At 38.9% G+C, this 19,445-nt stretch overlaps 1 protein-coding gene across 3 annotated transcripts in view; it reads left to right on the top strand.

Moving 5' to 3' along the window:
* The window catches only part of MCF2 (MCF.2 cell line derived transforming sequence), a 225,212-nt gene that overhangs the window by 120,498 nt on the left and 85,269 nt on the right, over positions 1-19,445 (top strand). For all 3 annotated transcript variants that reach the window (XM_082262980.1, XM_082262979.1, XM_082262981.1), the window contains 5 exons: positions 11,556-11,675; positions 11,915-12,031; positions 16,763-16,912; positions 17,956-18,080; positions 19,325-19,439. In XM_082262980.1, the coding sequence (XP_082119106.1) occupies positions 11,556-11,675; positions 11,915-12,031; positions 16,763-16,912; positions 17,956-18,080; positions 19,325-19,439 (627 nt within the window). The remainder of the gene's footprint in view (positions 1-11,555; positions 11,676-11,914; positions 12,032-16,762; positions 16,913-17,955; positions 18,081-19,324; positions 19,440-19,445) is intronic.

The raw sequence follows: 19,445 nt of genomic DNA, 5'->3' as shown, positions 1-19,445 counted from the left end.
TTAAGTGTGCTCCTAGGGAGTGCTTTCTAACTGTGTGGGGGTTGTACTCACTGGATAAACACAAAGACCTGTGTACAGACTTTTCAAAAATGAAATTAGTCATAAATGAGTCCTTATCAGACTGGAACGGATTACATGGAGTCCAGGAGAAATGAGACTACTTAAAAGGTGCATTATTGAAGGCAACAGAAAATTGCATTAGACTTGTCAGTAAAAGCAAAAAAAGGAAGAGACCACTGTGGTACTCAGCAGAAGTGGCCCAAATCATTAAAAATAAAAAGCTAACATTTTGTAATTATAAAAAAACCCAGAGCAATGAAGATAAGGAAATCTACAAGATTAGGCAGAAAGAGGCCAAGCAAGTTATAAGAACTTCTAAAGCGCAGGCAGAAGAAAAACTAGCTCAGTCTATGAAAAAGGGAGATAAGACATTCTTCAGATATATAAATGAAAAAAGGAAATTAAAACAAGGAATAACTAAATGAAAAACAAAGGACGGAAGGTATGTAGAAGAGAATAAAGGGCTAGCCGACTGCCTTAATGAATACTTCTGTTCAGTTTTTACAGAAGAAAAAGAAGGAAAAGGACCTCCACTTGAAAGGATGACTAATGAATCGTTTGATGCATGTGTCTTTACAGAGGAAGACGTTCTAAGATTGCTGTCTAAAGTGAAGACAAATAAGTCACAGGGTCCTGATGAGATACACCCAAAATTATTAAAAGAGCTTAGTGGTGAGCTGGCAAAACCATTAACAGATTTATTTAACCAATCATTAGTAACAGGAGTCGTCCCGGAAGATTGGAAATTGGCAAATGTCGTGCCCATTCACAAGAAAGGTAGTAGGGAGGAATCAAGCAACTATAGACCAGTGAGTCTGACATCAATAGTAGGCAAATTAATGGAAACCCTATTAAAGGATAGAATTGTGGAACATCTTAAATCCCATGGATTGCAAGATGAAAAACAACATGGGTTTACTTCAGGGAGATCATGTCAAACAAATCTTATAGATTTTTTTGACTGGGTGACAAAAATAATAGACGGTGGAGGTGCAGTAGACATTGCATATCTAGATTTTAGTAAGGCTTTTGACACTGTCCCACATAGAAGACTTATCAATAAACTACAGTCATTGAGCATGGACTCCCATATTGTTGAGTGGATTAGGCAGTGGCTGAGTGACAGACAACAGAGGGTTGTAGTCAATGGAGAACATTCAGAACAAGGTCATGTTACCAGTGGGGTACCTCAGGGATCTGTACTGGGACCAATTTTGTTTAATATCTTCATAAGTGATATTGCAAAAGGCCTCGATGGTAAGGTTTGTCTTTTTGCTGATGACACAAAGATATGTAACAGGGTTGATGTTCCTGGAGGGAAACGCCAAATGGAAAAGGATTTAGGAAAACTAGAAGAATGGTCAGAACTCTGGCAACTGAAATTTAATGTGGATAAGTGCAAGATAATGCACCTGGGACGTAAAAACCCAAGGGCAGAATATAGAATATTTGACACAGTCCTGACCTCAGTATCTGAGGAAAGGGATTTAGGAGTAATTATTTCAGAAGACTTAAAGGTGGGAGGACAATGTAATAGAGCAGCACGAAATGCCATCAGAATGCTTGGATGTATAGGGAGAGGTATAAGCAGTAGAAAGAGAGAAGTGCTTATGCCGCTGTACAGAACACTGGTGAGACCTCACTTGGAGTATTGTGCGCAGTACTGGAGGCCATATCTCCAGAAGGATATAGATACTCTAGAGAGAGTTCAGAGAAGAGCTACTAAACTAGTACATGGATTGCAGGAAAAAACTTACCAGGAAAGGTTAAAGGACCTTAACATGTATAGCTTGGAAGAAAGAAGAGACAGAGGGGATATGATAGAAACTTTTAAATACATAAAGGGAATCAACTCGGTAAAGGAGGAGAGCATATTTAAAAGAAGAAAAACTACCACAAGAGGACATCGTTTTAAACTAGAGGGGCAAATGTTTAAAAGTAATATGAGGAAGTATTACTTTACTGAGAGAGTAGTGGATGCATGGAATAACCTTCCTGCAGAAGTGGTAGCTGCAAATACAGTGAAGGAGTTTAAGCATGCATGGGATAGGCATAAGGCTATCCTTCATATAAGATAGGGCCAGGGACTATTCATAGGATTCAGATATATTGGGCAGACTAGATGGGCCAAATGGTTCTTATCTGCCGACACATTCTATGTTTCTATGTTTCTACCTAAATAGGAGGAACAAAGGATCCCTGTGTTCATCTCTAACAGAACACGGCAGACCGCTGTTCTGTCTCCATGAGGAGCGATCGCGGATGGCTGGCGGAAATCGTGTCCACTGAACTTGCTGATTGGCTCCCCCTCTGGCAAATTGATGCATGTGTGGGCCTAGTTCCTAGTTCCCCATCAGGTTCACTGTCCTCTTGTGATTGACAGCAGGTAGTGGGTGGATTCTATAGAAAATATTATGCTGTTTATTGGCTATGATTCTGGCTACTACCTGCTGTCAATCACAAGGGAGACAGACTGGATGGGAAAGTAGTGTCTCTGAATCCCCATCAGGCTCCACCCGTCCATCTTCAAAAATCCTGTGCTGTGCTCTCTGTGTGACCACTGCAGCAACGGGGCGGGAGCCCACCTGTACAGTGGATGGAGTGACCATACAAATGTCGGTACTTGCCCCAAATTGAGACACAAATTTGTGTACCTGTTTCCAACCAGTACCTGAATTTTCAGAAAGCACCGTCATTTGTTGTGAGGAGGTACAATGGAAGAAGAATTTAAGATTCCACTGACATCCAGACAGAATCAAGAGGCATGACTTCCTTTCTCAGGGTTTATTTCCTGCACCTCCTCTGGCTAACAAAGGACATTTTTCTCTCCAAGTGTGTCTGTAGGTCTTGGATAAAATACTAAACATTGTTTTGTTTCTTTTCATACTTCTTGACACAGATTGTCCCCTAGTTGCATATTTGTAATAAGAAAAGTTCTTACAACCCCTTAAAACAGTGGTGGGAAAACTTTTGTGATTTACTGGACCTCAAATGCAGCCCCTGAATTTACCAAAGGGTCTTGCATAATATTCAGTTAAAATAGTGGTACAGAAATCTGTCAGAGAATGCAGACATGCAACAAGATGTGGTCAGAGACGGTAGACATTCAGCAAGACATCGTCAGAGACTACAGACATAAGCCAGGAGATGGTCAGAGACTAGGAACAAGCTATAGGAGTAGTTAGTGACTGGGGATGTGCTTCAGGAGACACAATACATGAGATTACAGGAGTCCTTTTACAAATCATGTGCTCCCTGCAGTACCCTTAAAAATTACATGTGCACATTTGATTTTTCTATCAGCAAGATCCATTATAACATAAAAAAGATAAAGGGAATGCACAGCAGAGAAAAAAGTAAGACAGTGTGAAATAAATAAAGGAAAGGTAAACACAGGCTATTATCTGCAGGGACTCCAAGGACCACACAATAACTGCCAAAGGGAAGCAGGTTGGGCACCAAGGCTTTAAAACCCGCTAGAGGTTCTTCTTCATACATAGACTCTTAAAACATCCTTTATGTAGTGTACCCCCAATGGAGGATGAACTTTGTCTTATTCCTCCAGTTTTTACACACACAGCCAGGCACATAGTATTTTCTTTACACTTTCATTGGCTCAAAGGAACAGTCTCAGGGTGTCTTATTTGGATTTATTGGAACATAAATGGGTTGAGGGAGCATTGGATATCCCAGAACTGAAGAACTTAACATTTCTCTAGCTTGCTAAGCCACACAAAAGAATGCCCAACAGAATCTCTAGTGCTGGCAGGAGACTAGGACTTGTTCCAAAGAACCAGAATAAAGCGGCACAGAGTCACTAACTTCCAGCACCAAGGTCAGTTACTCACATGGTCACAGGATCATCAGTTGCCTCCTTCCAATATCCACTAGGTACGTTCCAGTGAGGGGGACATGAACTCACACCGCCATTGAACAGCTGGACACTTTTCCCACAAACTCCTCCTGGCACTCTCCAGTGAGTTTTGTCAAACCCAAACTGCTGAAGCCTCAGCTGGAACATCAATGTCTTCTAGAGGGCACCTTCAGAAATCCATGCCCAATGGGCAGAGCCCCTGTACAGGGGTCTCCTCCAGCAGGAAAGGCCCAGACTATTTTTGAGCTCTTCCACCACCTTCTGGCCACACCTCCCCAGTGATTGGCTGGAGATTTCCATAAATATTCAGGCTGTTTGCTCTGTTCTTGTTCCCACTGGGCTTCTAGAATTCTCTAGAATACAGGGGACAGTAATCAGAGCAACAGCCTGTATACACTGAGCAGGCCTAAATAATCAACCCCTGCTCCACTGATTACAGTGGAGCTAACTAAATTTAAGTAACAACCTGCAATACTCTAGGAAGGTTCTACATTCACATGAGTAAAAACTAATGTTTTTTTATCTAATATCTCAAGTTATGGAAAGAAATATAATAATGAAGTAGAATATTATGTTTTTGTTTTTGGTTTTTATACTTTTACTTTGTAAAATAATGTATTTAACCTATTAGAGCACTTGTATGAAGGTGTAGTGATTCACTGAACACTTTCATTAATCCCATATGAGTTCCACTCATCATAGGACATACAGTATCTCACAAAAGTGAGTACACTCCTCACATTTTTGAAAATATTTTATTATATCTTTTCATGTGACAACACTTAGGAAATGACACTTTGCTACAATGTAAAGTAGTGAGTGTACAGCTTGTATAACAGTGCAAATTAGCTGTCACCCCAAAATAACTCAACACACAGCCATTGTCTAAACCGCAGGCAACAAAAGTGAGTATTCCCCTAAGTGAAAATGTCCAAATTGGGCCCAATTAGCCATTTTCCCTCCCCGGTGTCATGTGACTCATTAGTGTTACAAGGTCTCAGGTGTGAATGGGGAGCAAGTGTGTTAGATTTGGTGTTATCTCTCTCACTCTCTCACACTGGTCACTGGAAGTTCAACATAACACCTGATGGCAAAGAACTCTCTAAAGATCTGAAAAAAAATAATTGTTGCTCTACATAAAGATGGCCTAGGCTATAGGAAGATTGCCAAGACCCTGAAACTGAGCTGCAGCACGGTGGCCAAGACCATACAACGGTTTAACAGGACAGGTTCCACTCAGAACAGGCCTCGCCATGGTCGACCAAAGAAGTTGAGGGCACATGCTCAGCATCATATCCAGAGGATGTCTTTGGGATATAGACGTACGAGTGCTGCCAGCATTGCTGCAGAGGTCGAAGGGGTGGGGGGGGGGGGGGTCAGCCTGTCAGTGCTCAGACCATACGCCCCACACTGCATCAAATTGATCTGCACTGGCTGTCGTCCCAAAAGGAAGCCTCTCCTAAAGATGATGCACAAGAAAACCCGCAAACAGTTTAATGAAGACAAGCAGACTAAGGACATGGATTACTGGAGCCATGTCCTGTGGTCTGATGAGACCAAGATAAACTTATTTGATTCAGATGGTGTCAAGCGTGTGTCGGCGGCAGGCAGTGGGTGGATTACAAAGACAAGTGTGTCTTGCCTACAGTTAAGCATGGTGGTGGGAGTGTCATGGTGTGGGTCTGCATAAGTGCTGCCGGCACTGGGGAGCTACAGTTCATTGAAGGAACCATATGTACTGTGACATACTGAAGCAGAGCATGATCCCTTCCCAGGCCTAGGGCGGCACTTTGCAGGGGGGCAGCAAAAAAATATTTCATTATTTGTATAATGACTATGGACTTCCTATTTATTATACAAATAAGTGAAATAATCCTATAATTACAATTAGTGGCAGCAAACACAAGTCCAACTATCTTAAAAGAGTAATCTTACTAAACCCATGACATAAGGCTGTACTAATGGGCATTGATAAGGCTGCACTGGTGACCACTGATGAGGCCCAACCTGATATGCTGCACTAACGGGCAGTAAAGAGGCGGCACTGATGAGGCTAAACATATGGGAACTGATGAAGCTATGCTGATGGACACTGATAGACTGTGGTTATGGTCTGTGGTTTACAGATGACAGGGTGGGTCATAAACAGGAAGGGGTGTGGCCTTTACAGGAAGGGGTGAGTCATATTTAAATTAGGGGGTGTTCAAGTTTAGTCAGGCCTAGGGCAGCACAAAACCTAAATACACCACTACTTAGGAGACTGGGCCACAGGGCAGTATTGCAAAATGATAACTACCCCGAACACACCCCCAAGATGACCACTACCTTGCTAAAGAAGCCAAGGGTAAAGGTGATGGACTGTCCAAGCATGTCTCCAGACCTAAACCCTATTGAGCATCTGTAGGGCATCCTCAAACGGAAGGTGGAGGAGCGCAAAGTCTCTAACATCCACCAACTCAGTGATGTCCTCATAAAGGGGTGGAAGAGGACTCTAGTGGCAACATGTGAAGCTCTGGTGAACTCCATGCCCAAGAGGGTTAAGGCAGTGCTGGAAAATAATGGTGGCCACACAAAATATTGACACTTTGGGCCCTATTTGGACATTATAACTTGGGGGGTGTACTCACTTTTGTTGCCAGCGGTTTAGACATTAATGGCTGTGTGTTGGGTAATTTTGAGGGACAGCAAATTTGCACTGTTATACAAGCTTTACAATCACAACTTTACATTGTAGAAAAGTGTCACTTCTTCAGTGTTGTCACATGAAATATATAATAAAATATTTACAAAAATGTGAAGTGTATACTCACTGTTGTGAGATACTGTAAGTGGGAGTAGGTAAACCAAACAATAAACCTTTCTATTTGTTAGTACTAAAAACAAAAAAATTACATAAAAAAGCTGCTCACACCATATAACACTCCCACATGTGTTCATATAGCTTAAATCAACAAAGCAATGCAGTGCTATATATAAAACAAAAAAAATCAAAGTCACGCCATTCAAACATAAAATATATATGAAATGCATTCAGTGTACTCACATATACCGGCATCAGAAGTAAATACAATGCGATATTTAGCTCTGGCCAGCTATATTAAATACTGTGAATTCCTTGTCCTCTATACTCGAAGACCTTTGTGCACGTAACCATATAAATAAAGTATTGTAAATTCTTTTACATATCAGTTTAGTGCTGCCTGCAGATTTAGGTAAACCTAAGAGATGGAGAAAAGAAAACTGGGGAGTTAATCTACTCCACCTTCAGTTTACTACAGACTTGTAGTCAATTTTGTATGTTTGCTTTATTAGCCCAGCAAGCAAAACAGATGAAAAATGCATGCATTTGTACAAATGCAATAGTGGAAATAGCCCCTTAGAGATAAACAAACTAGATGATTCAAACTCAGACCTGACCTAGGTAGGACTGAATTATGGTATTGAATATTTATGAAAATGGAGTAATATTTTTAACCCAATTGCAATTTACATATAATTTTTTAATATATTTTAAAAAAATTATATTTGTTTGGCACACCGAACATAGACAATAACCTATTGCCTATATTCACCAGCTTGTTTTACATTTGGGCAGAGGAGGAAATCCTGGGGGTTGAGTCCCCCTGGAGGTAGGTAAGGTGTTCCCCCTAGGCAGGCAGCCAAAAAGAGGTGTAAACGGAATGCACCAATAAAAACCCCAAAGCGGAAACAGTATTTTTCCCCTCAGGTCACCAATTTATGGAAAAATTAGCTCACCACAATGCATAGATCTGAATGTACGGTGGTCATTAGAGCTCACTTAAAGTGAATGTGTTGCCTTGACCCAATGTGCATTAACACATGACAAAAACATTTAAAGCAGAGCTTCAAAACTTTTGTGAAAAATACCCTTTCAGTGCTCCTTCCCCCAGCACTGTAAGGCCTCATGCACACAGGGCGTTAGAAAAAATGAGCTGCAGAGCAACTACCAACCCTAGCAAAAAGCAGCTGTAAAAACATGCTTTTAGAAGCTTTTTCCATTGGCGTTAATGCGCGTTTAGCCTCGTTCGCTTTTAGCAGCGTTTTTCTGCCTCATTCAAAATCAATGGTTGCATATGAGCTGTCTTTGATATGGCTTTAAGCTCATTGATTTGAATAGAAGTCGCATCAAAGTTGGATCATGATTATCCGACTTGTGGTGTGACTTGCACTCTGAGGATCTTGAGGGGGAATTTAATGCCAAAAAGGAAAGAGGCCAGCGTGGGGTTCCTGCCAGGTTCCATAGCAGGCCCTTTTAGTGTTGTATGGTAGGTGTACAATGTTCCCCATACCCATTCACATGGGGGTCGGGATCTGGGGGGCCCCCTTGTTACAGGGGACATCCAGATTCCGATAAGCCCACTCCCCCTGGTTTTCTCCCTCTGGTCTTCTCCCTCTGGTCTTCTCCCTCTGGTTTTCTTCCTCGGGTCTTCTCCCTCCGATCTTCTCCCTCTGATCTTCTCGATATTCTCCCTCTGGTCTTCTCCCTCTGGTCTTCTCCGCTGCCAACCTGGTCCTCCTCCAACAATGTCTCCCGTGATTATGCCAGCTCCGCTCTTTGCGGCTTCATATATAGTCGTGGGGTGTGGTTACCCGGGTTGGCAGCGGAGAAGACCGGAGGGAGAAGACCAGAGGGAGAAGACCAAATGGAGAAGACCAGAAGGAGAAGTTCGGAGGCAGGAGATCAGAGGAAGATTTTTAATAAAGGACTTCTCAAAACCATCTCTTGTCATTATTTATACTACACTGCCTTTTTTTTGGGGTGAATGGGTAGGGGTACAATGAACCCCATACTCATTCACATGGGAGGGCAGGATCCGGGGGTCCCCTTGTTACAGGGGATGTCTATACTGTATTCTGATAAGCCCCCTGCCCGCAGACCCCTACAACCACCACCCAGGGTTGTCGGGAAGAAGCCCTTGTCCCCATCAACATTGGGACTGCAGGCACAAGAACAAGGTGCTTTGGGGTGGGGGCAGAGCACACAAATGAATGTCCAACAACAGAATCTCTAGTGCTGGCAGGAGACTAGGACTAGTTCCAATGAACCAGAATAGGGCTGCACAGAGTCACTAAATTTCAGCACCAAGGTTAGTTACTCACATGGTCACAGGATCATCAGTTGCCTTCTTCCAATATCCACTAGGCACTCTCCAGTAAAGGGGACATTAACTCACACCACCGTAGAACAGCTGGACACTTTTCCCACAAACTCCTCCTGGCACTCTCCAGTGAGTTTTTGTTATCTAATATCTCAAGTTAAGAAGAAATACAATAATGAAGTAGAATATTATGTTTTAATTTTTCGTTTTTATACATTTACTTTGTAAAATAAAGTATTTAATCTATTAGAGCACTTGTATAAAGGTTTAGTGATTCACTGAACACTTTCATTACTTCCATATGAGTTCTACTCATCAAGGGACATATGTGGCAGTAGGTAAAACAAAACAATAAACCTTTCTATTTGTTAGTACTAAAAACAAAAAAATTACGTAAAAAAGCTGCTCACACCATATAATACTCCCACATGTGTTCATATAACTTAAATCAACAAAGCAATGCAGTGCTATACATAAAAAAAAAAAAATCAAAGTCACGGCATTCAAACATATATGAAATGCATTCAGTGTACTCACATATACCGGCATCAGAAGTAAATACAATGCGATATTTAGCTCTGGCCAGCTATATTAAATACTGTGGCATCCTTGTCCTCTAGACTCGAAGACCTCTGTGCATGTACCCTTATAAAAAAAGTATTGTTTAGTAAATTCTTTTACATATCAGTTTAGTGCTGCCAGCAGATTAAGGTAAACCTAAGAGGTGGAGAAAAGAAAACTGGGGAGTTAATCTACTCCACATTCAGTTTACTACAGACTTGTATTAAATTTTGAATGTTTGCTTTATAAGCCAGGCAAGCAAAACAGATGAAAAATGCATGCATTTGTACAAATGCAATAGTGGAAATGGGTCATTAACCACTTTAGGACCGGAAGGATTTGCCCCCTAATGACCAGGCGCTATTTTGCGATTCGGCACTGCGTTACTTTAAAGGACAATTGCGCAGCCGTGCGACACTGTACCCAAATAAAATTGATGTCTTTTTTTCCCACAAATAGAGCTTTCTTTTGGTAGTATTTGATCACCTGTGCAATTTTTATTTTTTGCGCTATAAACAAAAAAAGAGCGTAAATTTTGGAAAAAAAAAAAACAATATTTTTCTTATTCTGCTATATGACATTCTCAAAAAAAAAAAAATTAAAAATCAAAATTTTTTAACATTTTAGGCCAATTTGTTTTCTGCTACATATTTTTGGTAAAAAAAATTGCAATGTTGTAATGGCAGCGATCTGCAATTTTTTGTGGGACTGCAACATTGCGGTGGACAGATCGGACCCCTGACTGACATTTTTGAAACTTTTGGGGGTACCAGTGACATTACTACAGTAATCAGTGCTAAAAATATGCACTGTTACTGTAATAATGACACTGGCAGGGAAGGGGTTAACACTGTAGGTGATCAAGGGGTTAAATGTAAGCCTAGGGGAGTGATTCTAACTGTGGGGGGGGGGCATGGCTTCTGAAATGACCATAGAGACATGTGATCCTATATAGAAGGATCACAGGGGCTCTATGGTCATTGCAGGGAGAAGAACGGTCAACTGTGTTTACAACAGCTGACCGTCCTTCTCTCTTGCTCCCTAGCTTCCCGCGCGCAACCGAAGTAGACCTACGTCGGTTTGCACAGGAGAGCCACAGTAAAAAAGCAGCGGGTGGTCGAGAAGTGGTTAAAGATAAAAGAACGGGATGTTTCAAACTCAGACCTATCTTAGGTCGGGCTGAATTATTAAAGACAGAAACAGAGGAAATTCCCAGCTCAACTCACCAACCAGTCTACTTGCATACCGAATAACTTGTCCAACAGTATGCCTTCAAAACAGGTGTTTAGTTAGCACACACTTGCAAATGCATGCGTAAGCTGCAAGGCCCCTTCACGGCACCCTGTATTACTTGCAGTCCTAACCCTACTAATTTATGAGAGTCTCCACAATGGAAGGACGGTCTGAATTATGGTATTGAATATTTATGAAAATGGCCTAATATTTCCAACCCAATTGCAATTTACCTATACATTTTTAATATATTTAAAAATGTTAGGACAGGAAAAAATGGCTATGGGACAGGAAGTGAAGGGAAATCTCACTAGCGGGACACAAAGGGCAAAAAATAAACTAACTAGGGTTTCGACCCTCCCTTACTCTATCCAAAATAAGAAAAAAAAAAGTTTTGCCTATAATCCTGCTATGTATACTCACACATTATTTCTCAATTTAGATTGGCATGCAGAAAAAATATATTTACCTTCAGTATGATTGTTATACTGTTAAAAAGAAACAATATTACTAATGGTCAAAACAATGATTTTTGTATAATATTGTTCTGCAAGCTTTTCTTGCCTCACTGAATTTTTGATAATTATTCAAACTGGCTTTCTAAATGTTATCTTGTGCAAGCCCATTGCAAAAAAGCTTTCCATGAATTATCTTGTTTATGTTTACTGGTAATTTTGAATATTTTGTATATATTTCTTTCTTTTAAGCATTCATTTCCTGGAAACCTTCATCTAGTTTTGGTCTTAAGGCCAACTGGATTTTTCCAGCGCACCTTCACTGACATTGGATTCCGGTTCAGTCAAGAGGACTTCATTCTCAAGCTCCCGGTAGAGTATTTTTTTAAATTTTCTTTGCTTGTGATAGTTTAAAAAGGCACTTTCTACTAAGCAGGTACAATTTGAAAGTTTATCTTGGCACAGTAATAACTGCTCAGCTGTTGGTTAAAGAAACAGTGGTAAGGCTTAAATCTTCTATGGATAGGATTGGCTATAAATACTCTTTGGTTTGTCCTTATGCCTGTGCCAGCCTGTAAATTGTATGTCAACCTTCTATTCTCTTTCTTTAGGTGGTTATGCTTAGTTCTGCATCTGACTTATTAAACTACATAGATGAAAAGCAGTTGACACCAGAATTCGGAGGCACACTTGAATACCGACATAGGGATTGGGTTGTCTTTCGAACGGTATGTCTCCATAAATTGACTGCAAAACTAACAATCAGAATTATATTATATTAAAGTACATCAGGCAGGTAAACATTTTATTTTTCAATAGTATTAATTAGGTTTTTCATAAAAAATGTTTTATAAAGCCAATATAAATACCACGGAAATTGCCTAAAAGTGGAACAGAAGACCGTGTACTAGTACAAAAAGAACAGCGTTCAACAGACATTAACATTCTCTCAAAGATATTCTGCATAACATACCCTGAATCACATTCCGATAAGAGCTTGAACAAAAGTGAGCACAAATACAAGCATGGTATTGGACTATGAAGAGAGAGTCACTACCGTGACCAATCATCATAGTATCCACATCTGTTATGGCACTTTTCCACTGCAAGTACCGGCTAGTACCGGCTCGGCTCTACTCGGCCCTGCTTGGCCCGGTTTGCTTTTCCACTGCGGTACCGCATGGTATAGTGTCGGAACGGTTCGGTACGGTACGGTATAGGTTTGCTTTTCCACTAAAGTAGTACTAAAGTTAAGTGGGTGGGATAACAACGGGGTGGGTGTGATTCTCTGACCAATCAGTGGCCAGTAGTGACTGCATGCAAAGAATTGTGGGATATGGTACCAGTTTGGTACCTGTTGGAACCACAATCGAGTAGGTACTGTTTTTTCAGAGCCGTGCCGTACCGTACCGTTCGGTTCCATGCAGTGGAAAAGCAAACCTATACCGTACCGTACCGAACCGTTCCGACCCTATACCATGCGGTACCGCAGTGGAAAAGCACAAAAGCGTGCCGAACCGGTACGGTTCCATGCAGTGGAAAAGCGCCATTAGAAGAGAAATATGCTCATGCATCACCAAAAAAGGTGTTTGTATATACAGTATGTCCTCAGGATGACACATAAAATTGGGCTCAATACTAAGGTCTCATAAAATGACAATGTTGTCAGAGAAAGAGAGGAATAAATGAAGAAAAGGAATTACCTGTCCAAGAATCCGCCTCTGCTGCCATCGATAGACCCCTTCCAATCGGGGAGGAAGATTCTCTGTATATAGAATCCAGGGTTCCTAGCCATATTCACTATAGTGACCAAACATAACAAAACCGTAGGCTCTTGGGGCAGGTCCACCATATGTGTAGTATGGTTCCTACCTGACCACATCCTTGGAAACAAGGGGTAGAAGACCTGGGGTACATTTGAGGGAGACGTATGGAGACTAAGTACCATCTAGAAAAAAAACGTTATAACTAGCAAAAAAAAAAAAAACGTGTATATTCGAGAGGTCCAAGCCCTCCAATCTTCTTTTATTGATTTTTATTTCTAGGTCCCTTTCCAATGCCAGTTTATAGAGCAACTTGCTAGATGCAGTAACTTACAACTTATATAGTATTGAAATGCCACCTTTCTGAATCGTTTCTTGAAAACATCTACAGTATTTTCAAAACTGTTCTTAGTGTAAGTTTCTTAGTTTCTGAAGGGAGTACAAAAAGTGCTCAATCTGTTGTAATCTAAACAGAGGGTGGAATCCCAAGTTGCTGAGTAAAATAAGAATGAGGACAAATACCTCTATGTTTAAGACCCAGGTAAACATTTGCAAAAATTTCATGATATCAGGATAGATGCTTCTGTTATGTCTATTATAGTGAGTTGTAAAAAATAACTGATCCTAACGGCAGAATGCTCTTACAGAATTAGGGAAGTTTGTTAATAGTTGGTGGGGGAAAAGTTCAATACTCTTTGAGGCTGCATTGTGTGTAAGGACTACTCGGTGTTATCGGCACACAAGAGCAGAATTGTACAATGTCCTCTACAGACCCAGAACAGTATTGCTGTTTTTTTTTTTTTTTTTAATCCAAAAATGCAAAAATTCAAGTACAAAAAACAAGCACAGGCAGAGTAATATTATTCTACAAATAGAAATTCTTGCAATAATTTACATACATTCACATAATCTTTATTAAGGGCCTTTTTATCCATATGCATTTTTTTATCCTGATGTGTTTTGAATTTATAGAACTAGAGACCAATCCAAATGCATGCCAACGACTTTTGACGTGTGTACTGTCAGCAGTGAAATTCCCTTTTTATTGATTGTTAAAATGCAGCATGAAGCATATGTTGAAATGCACTTTCAACAGCACATAGGTGAATAGGTCTTTAAAGTAAACCTCTCAGGAGAGAAATATATGGGCTGGCTTTGATGACCTAAATTTTTAAAATTCTGTTAGCCTGGATAGTAAGCTGTAATACTTTCTAAATCACTGGCCACCAGTAAGCAATGTATTTTGGGAAAGGAAGATAAAAGCAATAAATCCGCTGCTTTCACTGCTTCATTCCCAAACATCTATCTTTAACAAGCAAGCATTTTTATACAGCATTGATATAAATAGCAAATAAAAATTTTTTATTGTTTATATGGTATTCTCTGTGTAACACTTAGTTCTAATACTGGTTTTATTTAGTTAGGGTAGCAGCCAATGTTCATGCTTGTGTGTATCAAACCGTTATTTAAAATGCTTGTTTGGGGATAAACTTGACCCTTTGCATTTATGTGTTTGACCTTTTACAGTTCCATTCATTTTTTTCTGAATTATTTTTAAATGTGTGACATTTATAAGAGGGGAGAAATTAGAATTCCACAAAAAAAAAATCACTGAACTAGTGCGGTATTGTCAAAGCAGAATATAATAAAGCTGGTCATTAGTCGAATTTTGTTGAAAAAATGTTCATATTAGGAACGTTTGTTCAATTTTCTAATCGATAGTGGGGTCAAATTGATGTTCGTTTTCCACATGACAAGAAATTTGAACAACAGGATGGAAGATTTTACTCAAACAAATGAATTTCTAATGGTGTATGTGGTTTAGATTGGGGAAATTACATTAATTCCCAAATCAAATGTTAAAGGAAATTCAATTTTGAGATCTTTTTTTATGTAATCTATGTGTATGAATATTTTCATATTAGTTAGGGGAACAGAAAGGTAAAAAGGAAGAAAAAAACCTAAAATATTTCCACATACAAAAAAAAATTTCAATAATGTACATACTTATATACAGTATGTATATATATATATATATATATATATATATATATATATATATATATATATATGTCTATCTCAACTTCCTCTAATTTTTACCTACTCTTTATAAAATTTCTATGACTTTCTAAACTAGTAGATATCTGGGGTAATGTATCAATACATGGAAAGGCATGTGAATGTATAAATGCATTGCATAAATTGATGGCTCTATATAAGTACCTGTAATAAATAAATAATGTACCAATCCTGTGCATTAGTATATTGACCAACAAAAAAAAAAAGGAAAAGGAAAAAAAAAAAAAAAAGGAGAGCACCTTTATTGCTGTCCAAGTGTCCATACATCTGAGAATGAAGCTCCTATTAGCAATTGTGTAAAATAAACAGTCCATAGTGATCTTGTATCTCAAGGTTTAGATTGTTTCCCATTTTCAAGTGACCAACTGAACAAAATTGATGTGTATTATGATTAAAAATGTTTTTTTAATGGAATTGTGGAAGTTTTTATTTGCAATGTATTTTCAGTTGATTGGCTGCTTAAAACCAGCAAATAATTGAAAGCATAAGTGTCAGGGAGTGTTGTCGTGGACCATTCAGTGTGTTCTTTTATCTTATTGAAAGCTGACAGAAATCTTTAAATATTGTCAGGAAATAGCCATATGTATAAGGAAGAGTTAAAAAAAAAAAAACAAAAAAAAAAAACCTTTTTTTATTATTGAAAATATGTTTATTCAATTTTTGAAAGTTTTTACAGTATGTAAAGTTCGTACAGGTACTACACTACAATATAAAACAGCAAATTTTGAAAGGTGTATACGTATTACATAAGAACAAAGTATAGAAGGTAAACATTATTAACATCAGCTAAGTGATAAGAACAGGACTTAACCAATGAAAAAGACTCTATGATGCACTGCTTACAGTTGCTCTATGTAAGCTGAGCAGTCAGTTAGCATGATGAATTGGTGAAGATATTTTGTTAGGTCCGAGACTGCTGATCTCCTATTACAGGAACAATAGGTAGAATATGAAGATGCTAGTGCCTTTAGTCTTCAGCATCCCCTTTTATTACATTTACAGATGGTGTTTTTTAAGTAACCTTCTGGGCTTCTGATATCTCTTAGGCTCTCCAGATATGAAAGTTTTTTTGCCATAGCTCATTGTTTTATTACCACTGCCCTTAGAGGTCTTTGTATTCCCAGTCCTTCAGTTGCATTCTCCATCAGATTAAATAAATGAAAAATCAGAGATAGTGGGCTTATCAACTATAATACTTGCACCAGGTATACAAATCTGGAAACTCAAACCCAAGGACTTTACTATCTGAGATCCCAGAAGATATAAGAAACAGGTTGTGTTAGTCTCCAGCATCCACCAAGGAGTTCCCATATTTTTGATACAGTAGCCTTTAATTGGTTGCATGTATTGGTATTAGAAGGGCATCTTGTTTTTATTTGGTTGAATTTCTTTTATTGTCCCTGTGCTGATTATAAACTATGTTATGAGCATTATCATGTGTGAGCCGCATTCCCATTAGACTAAAATATGTCACCTGAAATTTTGTATTTTATATACTGTATATACATTATATGCACGCAGTATCTCAGTTCCTACCTATTATTTTCAGAAACAAGTCTGCAACAAATTTATTTAACAGTTTTGAATGTTATTGTTTTTCTTGACAACCTGAAACAGGCCATTGAAGGTTTTGCGTTGACAGTGAAGGAAATTGCTCAGATGCTGCAGGCCTTCGGTACAGAATTGGCTGAGACAGAATTACCCGGCGATATATATTCAATTGAACACATTCTAGCAAACCGCACAGAAAAATACTGCCAGTTGAAGGTATGTTTAATTGGATTTTATGAAGACAGATTACTACAACACTTGAAAGAACAGCACTTTACTTTGTACGAAGCACAGTTCCTGGAAAATTTATAAGGCAGAGGATAAAAAAAGAATCACTAAATACTTTTTCCCTGTGTATGCAGTTTTTTGTAACTTGTACATTTAAGGACAACCTCTACTTGCTTCTTGATACTAGGCCTCATCCTTGCTATTCTTCTACTTGGCCAGTACCGGAACTAAAGGATTGCATCTTTGTTTTAATGGGCAGAGCAATTTTCAGCAAACTGCAGCAGCCAATCAGCAACTATCTTTCAGTAAACTGACCGCATCAAACTGATTAAAATTAAAAACACTTTGGCTAAATGCCCTGGGTACTGCATATAGTTACTTTTTGCCACACAATAGCAGTACTTATGTGCAAAGTGCAGTAATCCACATCATCCAATCAAATTCCAGGTAATTGTTGTGTCATTCTTGTTGTTAGACTCAGGAATGGATGTAACATATTTTCTATTGATCCAATTGACCATACCTAATTCTGTTTATGAAGTAATTATTGACCTCTCAAACAGCATATATAACCCTGTCACTCCAGGGTGGCCAGGAGTAAATGAACCTTAGGTCCCTTTCAGACTGGCGTTTTGATCAGGTCCATTTGTCAGTTTTTGAGGCTGACTGGATAAGAAGGTTAATTCATTTCAATGGACAGGCTGGTGTAAACTGACTCCATTAGTGATCGGAGATAGCTGGGTGTAAATAGACAATGGAGTTTGCTTACTACTGGCTGCCCATAGAGCAGAGCGGGCTCTGCCCATCTCCACTCTGCAGATACTGTGTCATCCACCTGCTGCTCTGCTCCAATCAATAGGGTATCAGCTCACAGATTCCCTGCTGATCACAGTGGAAGCCGCTTCATGTGAAAGGGGTCTTACAATACAATTCAAAACAAGTGAGATAGGAGGGTCCTGCTCATGAGCGTGCTTACAGTCTTTACTGCATTTGTGTATAGCGCTCTTTCTCTTTGTTTTCTGTTCATGTAGAAAGATATCACATCTGTAATGAGAGAAGGGGGGTTATTACTGAACAGTTTTGAAGGACGAAGCACAAGTTTAGTCAGCGGACAGCAAGTCTGTGAAAAACCTGGAGACTGGGATACCGTGAACAGGTGAAATAAATAATTTGTCCATATATTACTATAAAAACCAATATACCCATGATAAAATGTCTGCAAATACCTGTTTTTATTAATATTAGTGTTTTATGTCCCCAGTTTAATTTGCTATCTTATCAAGTTCTTGATTTCGAAAAGAAAGAGAGGATATGATCTGAGGTATACACAGTGACAAACCTCCATCCCTATATTATACATGCAAAAAAGGAACAGTGGTCATGGGACTTTAAATGAGGAATGTCACTTACTAGATAACAGGATTCAAAAAGTCACAAATTTGTAATTTATTCCATATTTCATAATAGACATAAATATATAAAAAGATTAAAGATAAAATACAAACATATATAAATAGAGAAATTACATAGAAAATATATATATTACATGTATTGGTACAATTCATATCATAATAAATAAGTAGATTATATTGCCTTCACATCTGGAAGCTCTACGCGTTTCGCGTTTCGTGAAACCTGTCCACTAATCAGGAGCTTGATTTAAAAATTCTGTCTGTAAATATAGACTTCAATTAGAGTATAAAAATCTCAATATATAAAAGGAACTTTTTGCAAGTTCTTGATTTTAATTTAAATTTGTTAATACATGCTACGTTGGTAAATGATTAGTATAAATGTTGTTATGCAATTTAATAGGATTGACTTTGGGTCTTATAGAAGTATATACACTGTAATGTTGAATTGTTTTGATTATATTTGAATTGGTTGAAGAAGTTGGGATAGAAGAAGTGGGGTTTTTTTATTGTTTTTTTTTTTTCGTTTAAAGTATCAGTCCATCCAGGACCCATATTTCAGTTTTGCCAGGTGCTGGAGAATTAAACCACCTGGCAGTAAGTTTTAGTTAGCAAGCTATCAGTGATTAAAGGGAACCTGTGCCCAGACTATGCACACTGAGGGCTCCTTCACACTAGCTGCATGCTAAAACATTCATGAATATGGAACTGCAGCATATGTCCATGTTTGATTCTTCAACCCCATTCCTTTCACCCGCTTATTCTTTGAGCTATTTTGACACCAGGGCTAGAAGTGGGGCTGAATCAATTGGCTTGCCATGTCCTTCTGCATCCATTGCATGTATGTATAGGAATTTACAAAGTCAACTATCGGTTGAAACACATTTTGGGACACCTCTGACCACAGCATAGATAATGTACAGTATTTCCATATAACAGCGATCTACATCATTTGATGTCATTCCTGATGGGTCCTTGTGTTTTGCAGGCTTTTAGCACAGTTACATGAGATGGAATGTGCATTTGATGGATTTTGGGAGAAACACCAGCAGAAAATGGAGCAATATTTGGAACTGTTGAAGTTTGAACAGCACTTTGAAGAGGTAGAG

Source organism: Pelophylax lessonae, assembly GCF_965119305.1.
Source record: "Pelophylax lessonae genome assembly, chromosome: 7".
NCBI classification, from domain to species: Eukaryota; Metazoa; Chordata; class Amphibia; order Anura; family Ranidae; genus Pelophylax; species Pelophylax lessonae.
Note: the sequence above shows the minus strand (reverse complement) of the source record. Positions and strands in the feature narration are given on the sequence as shown.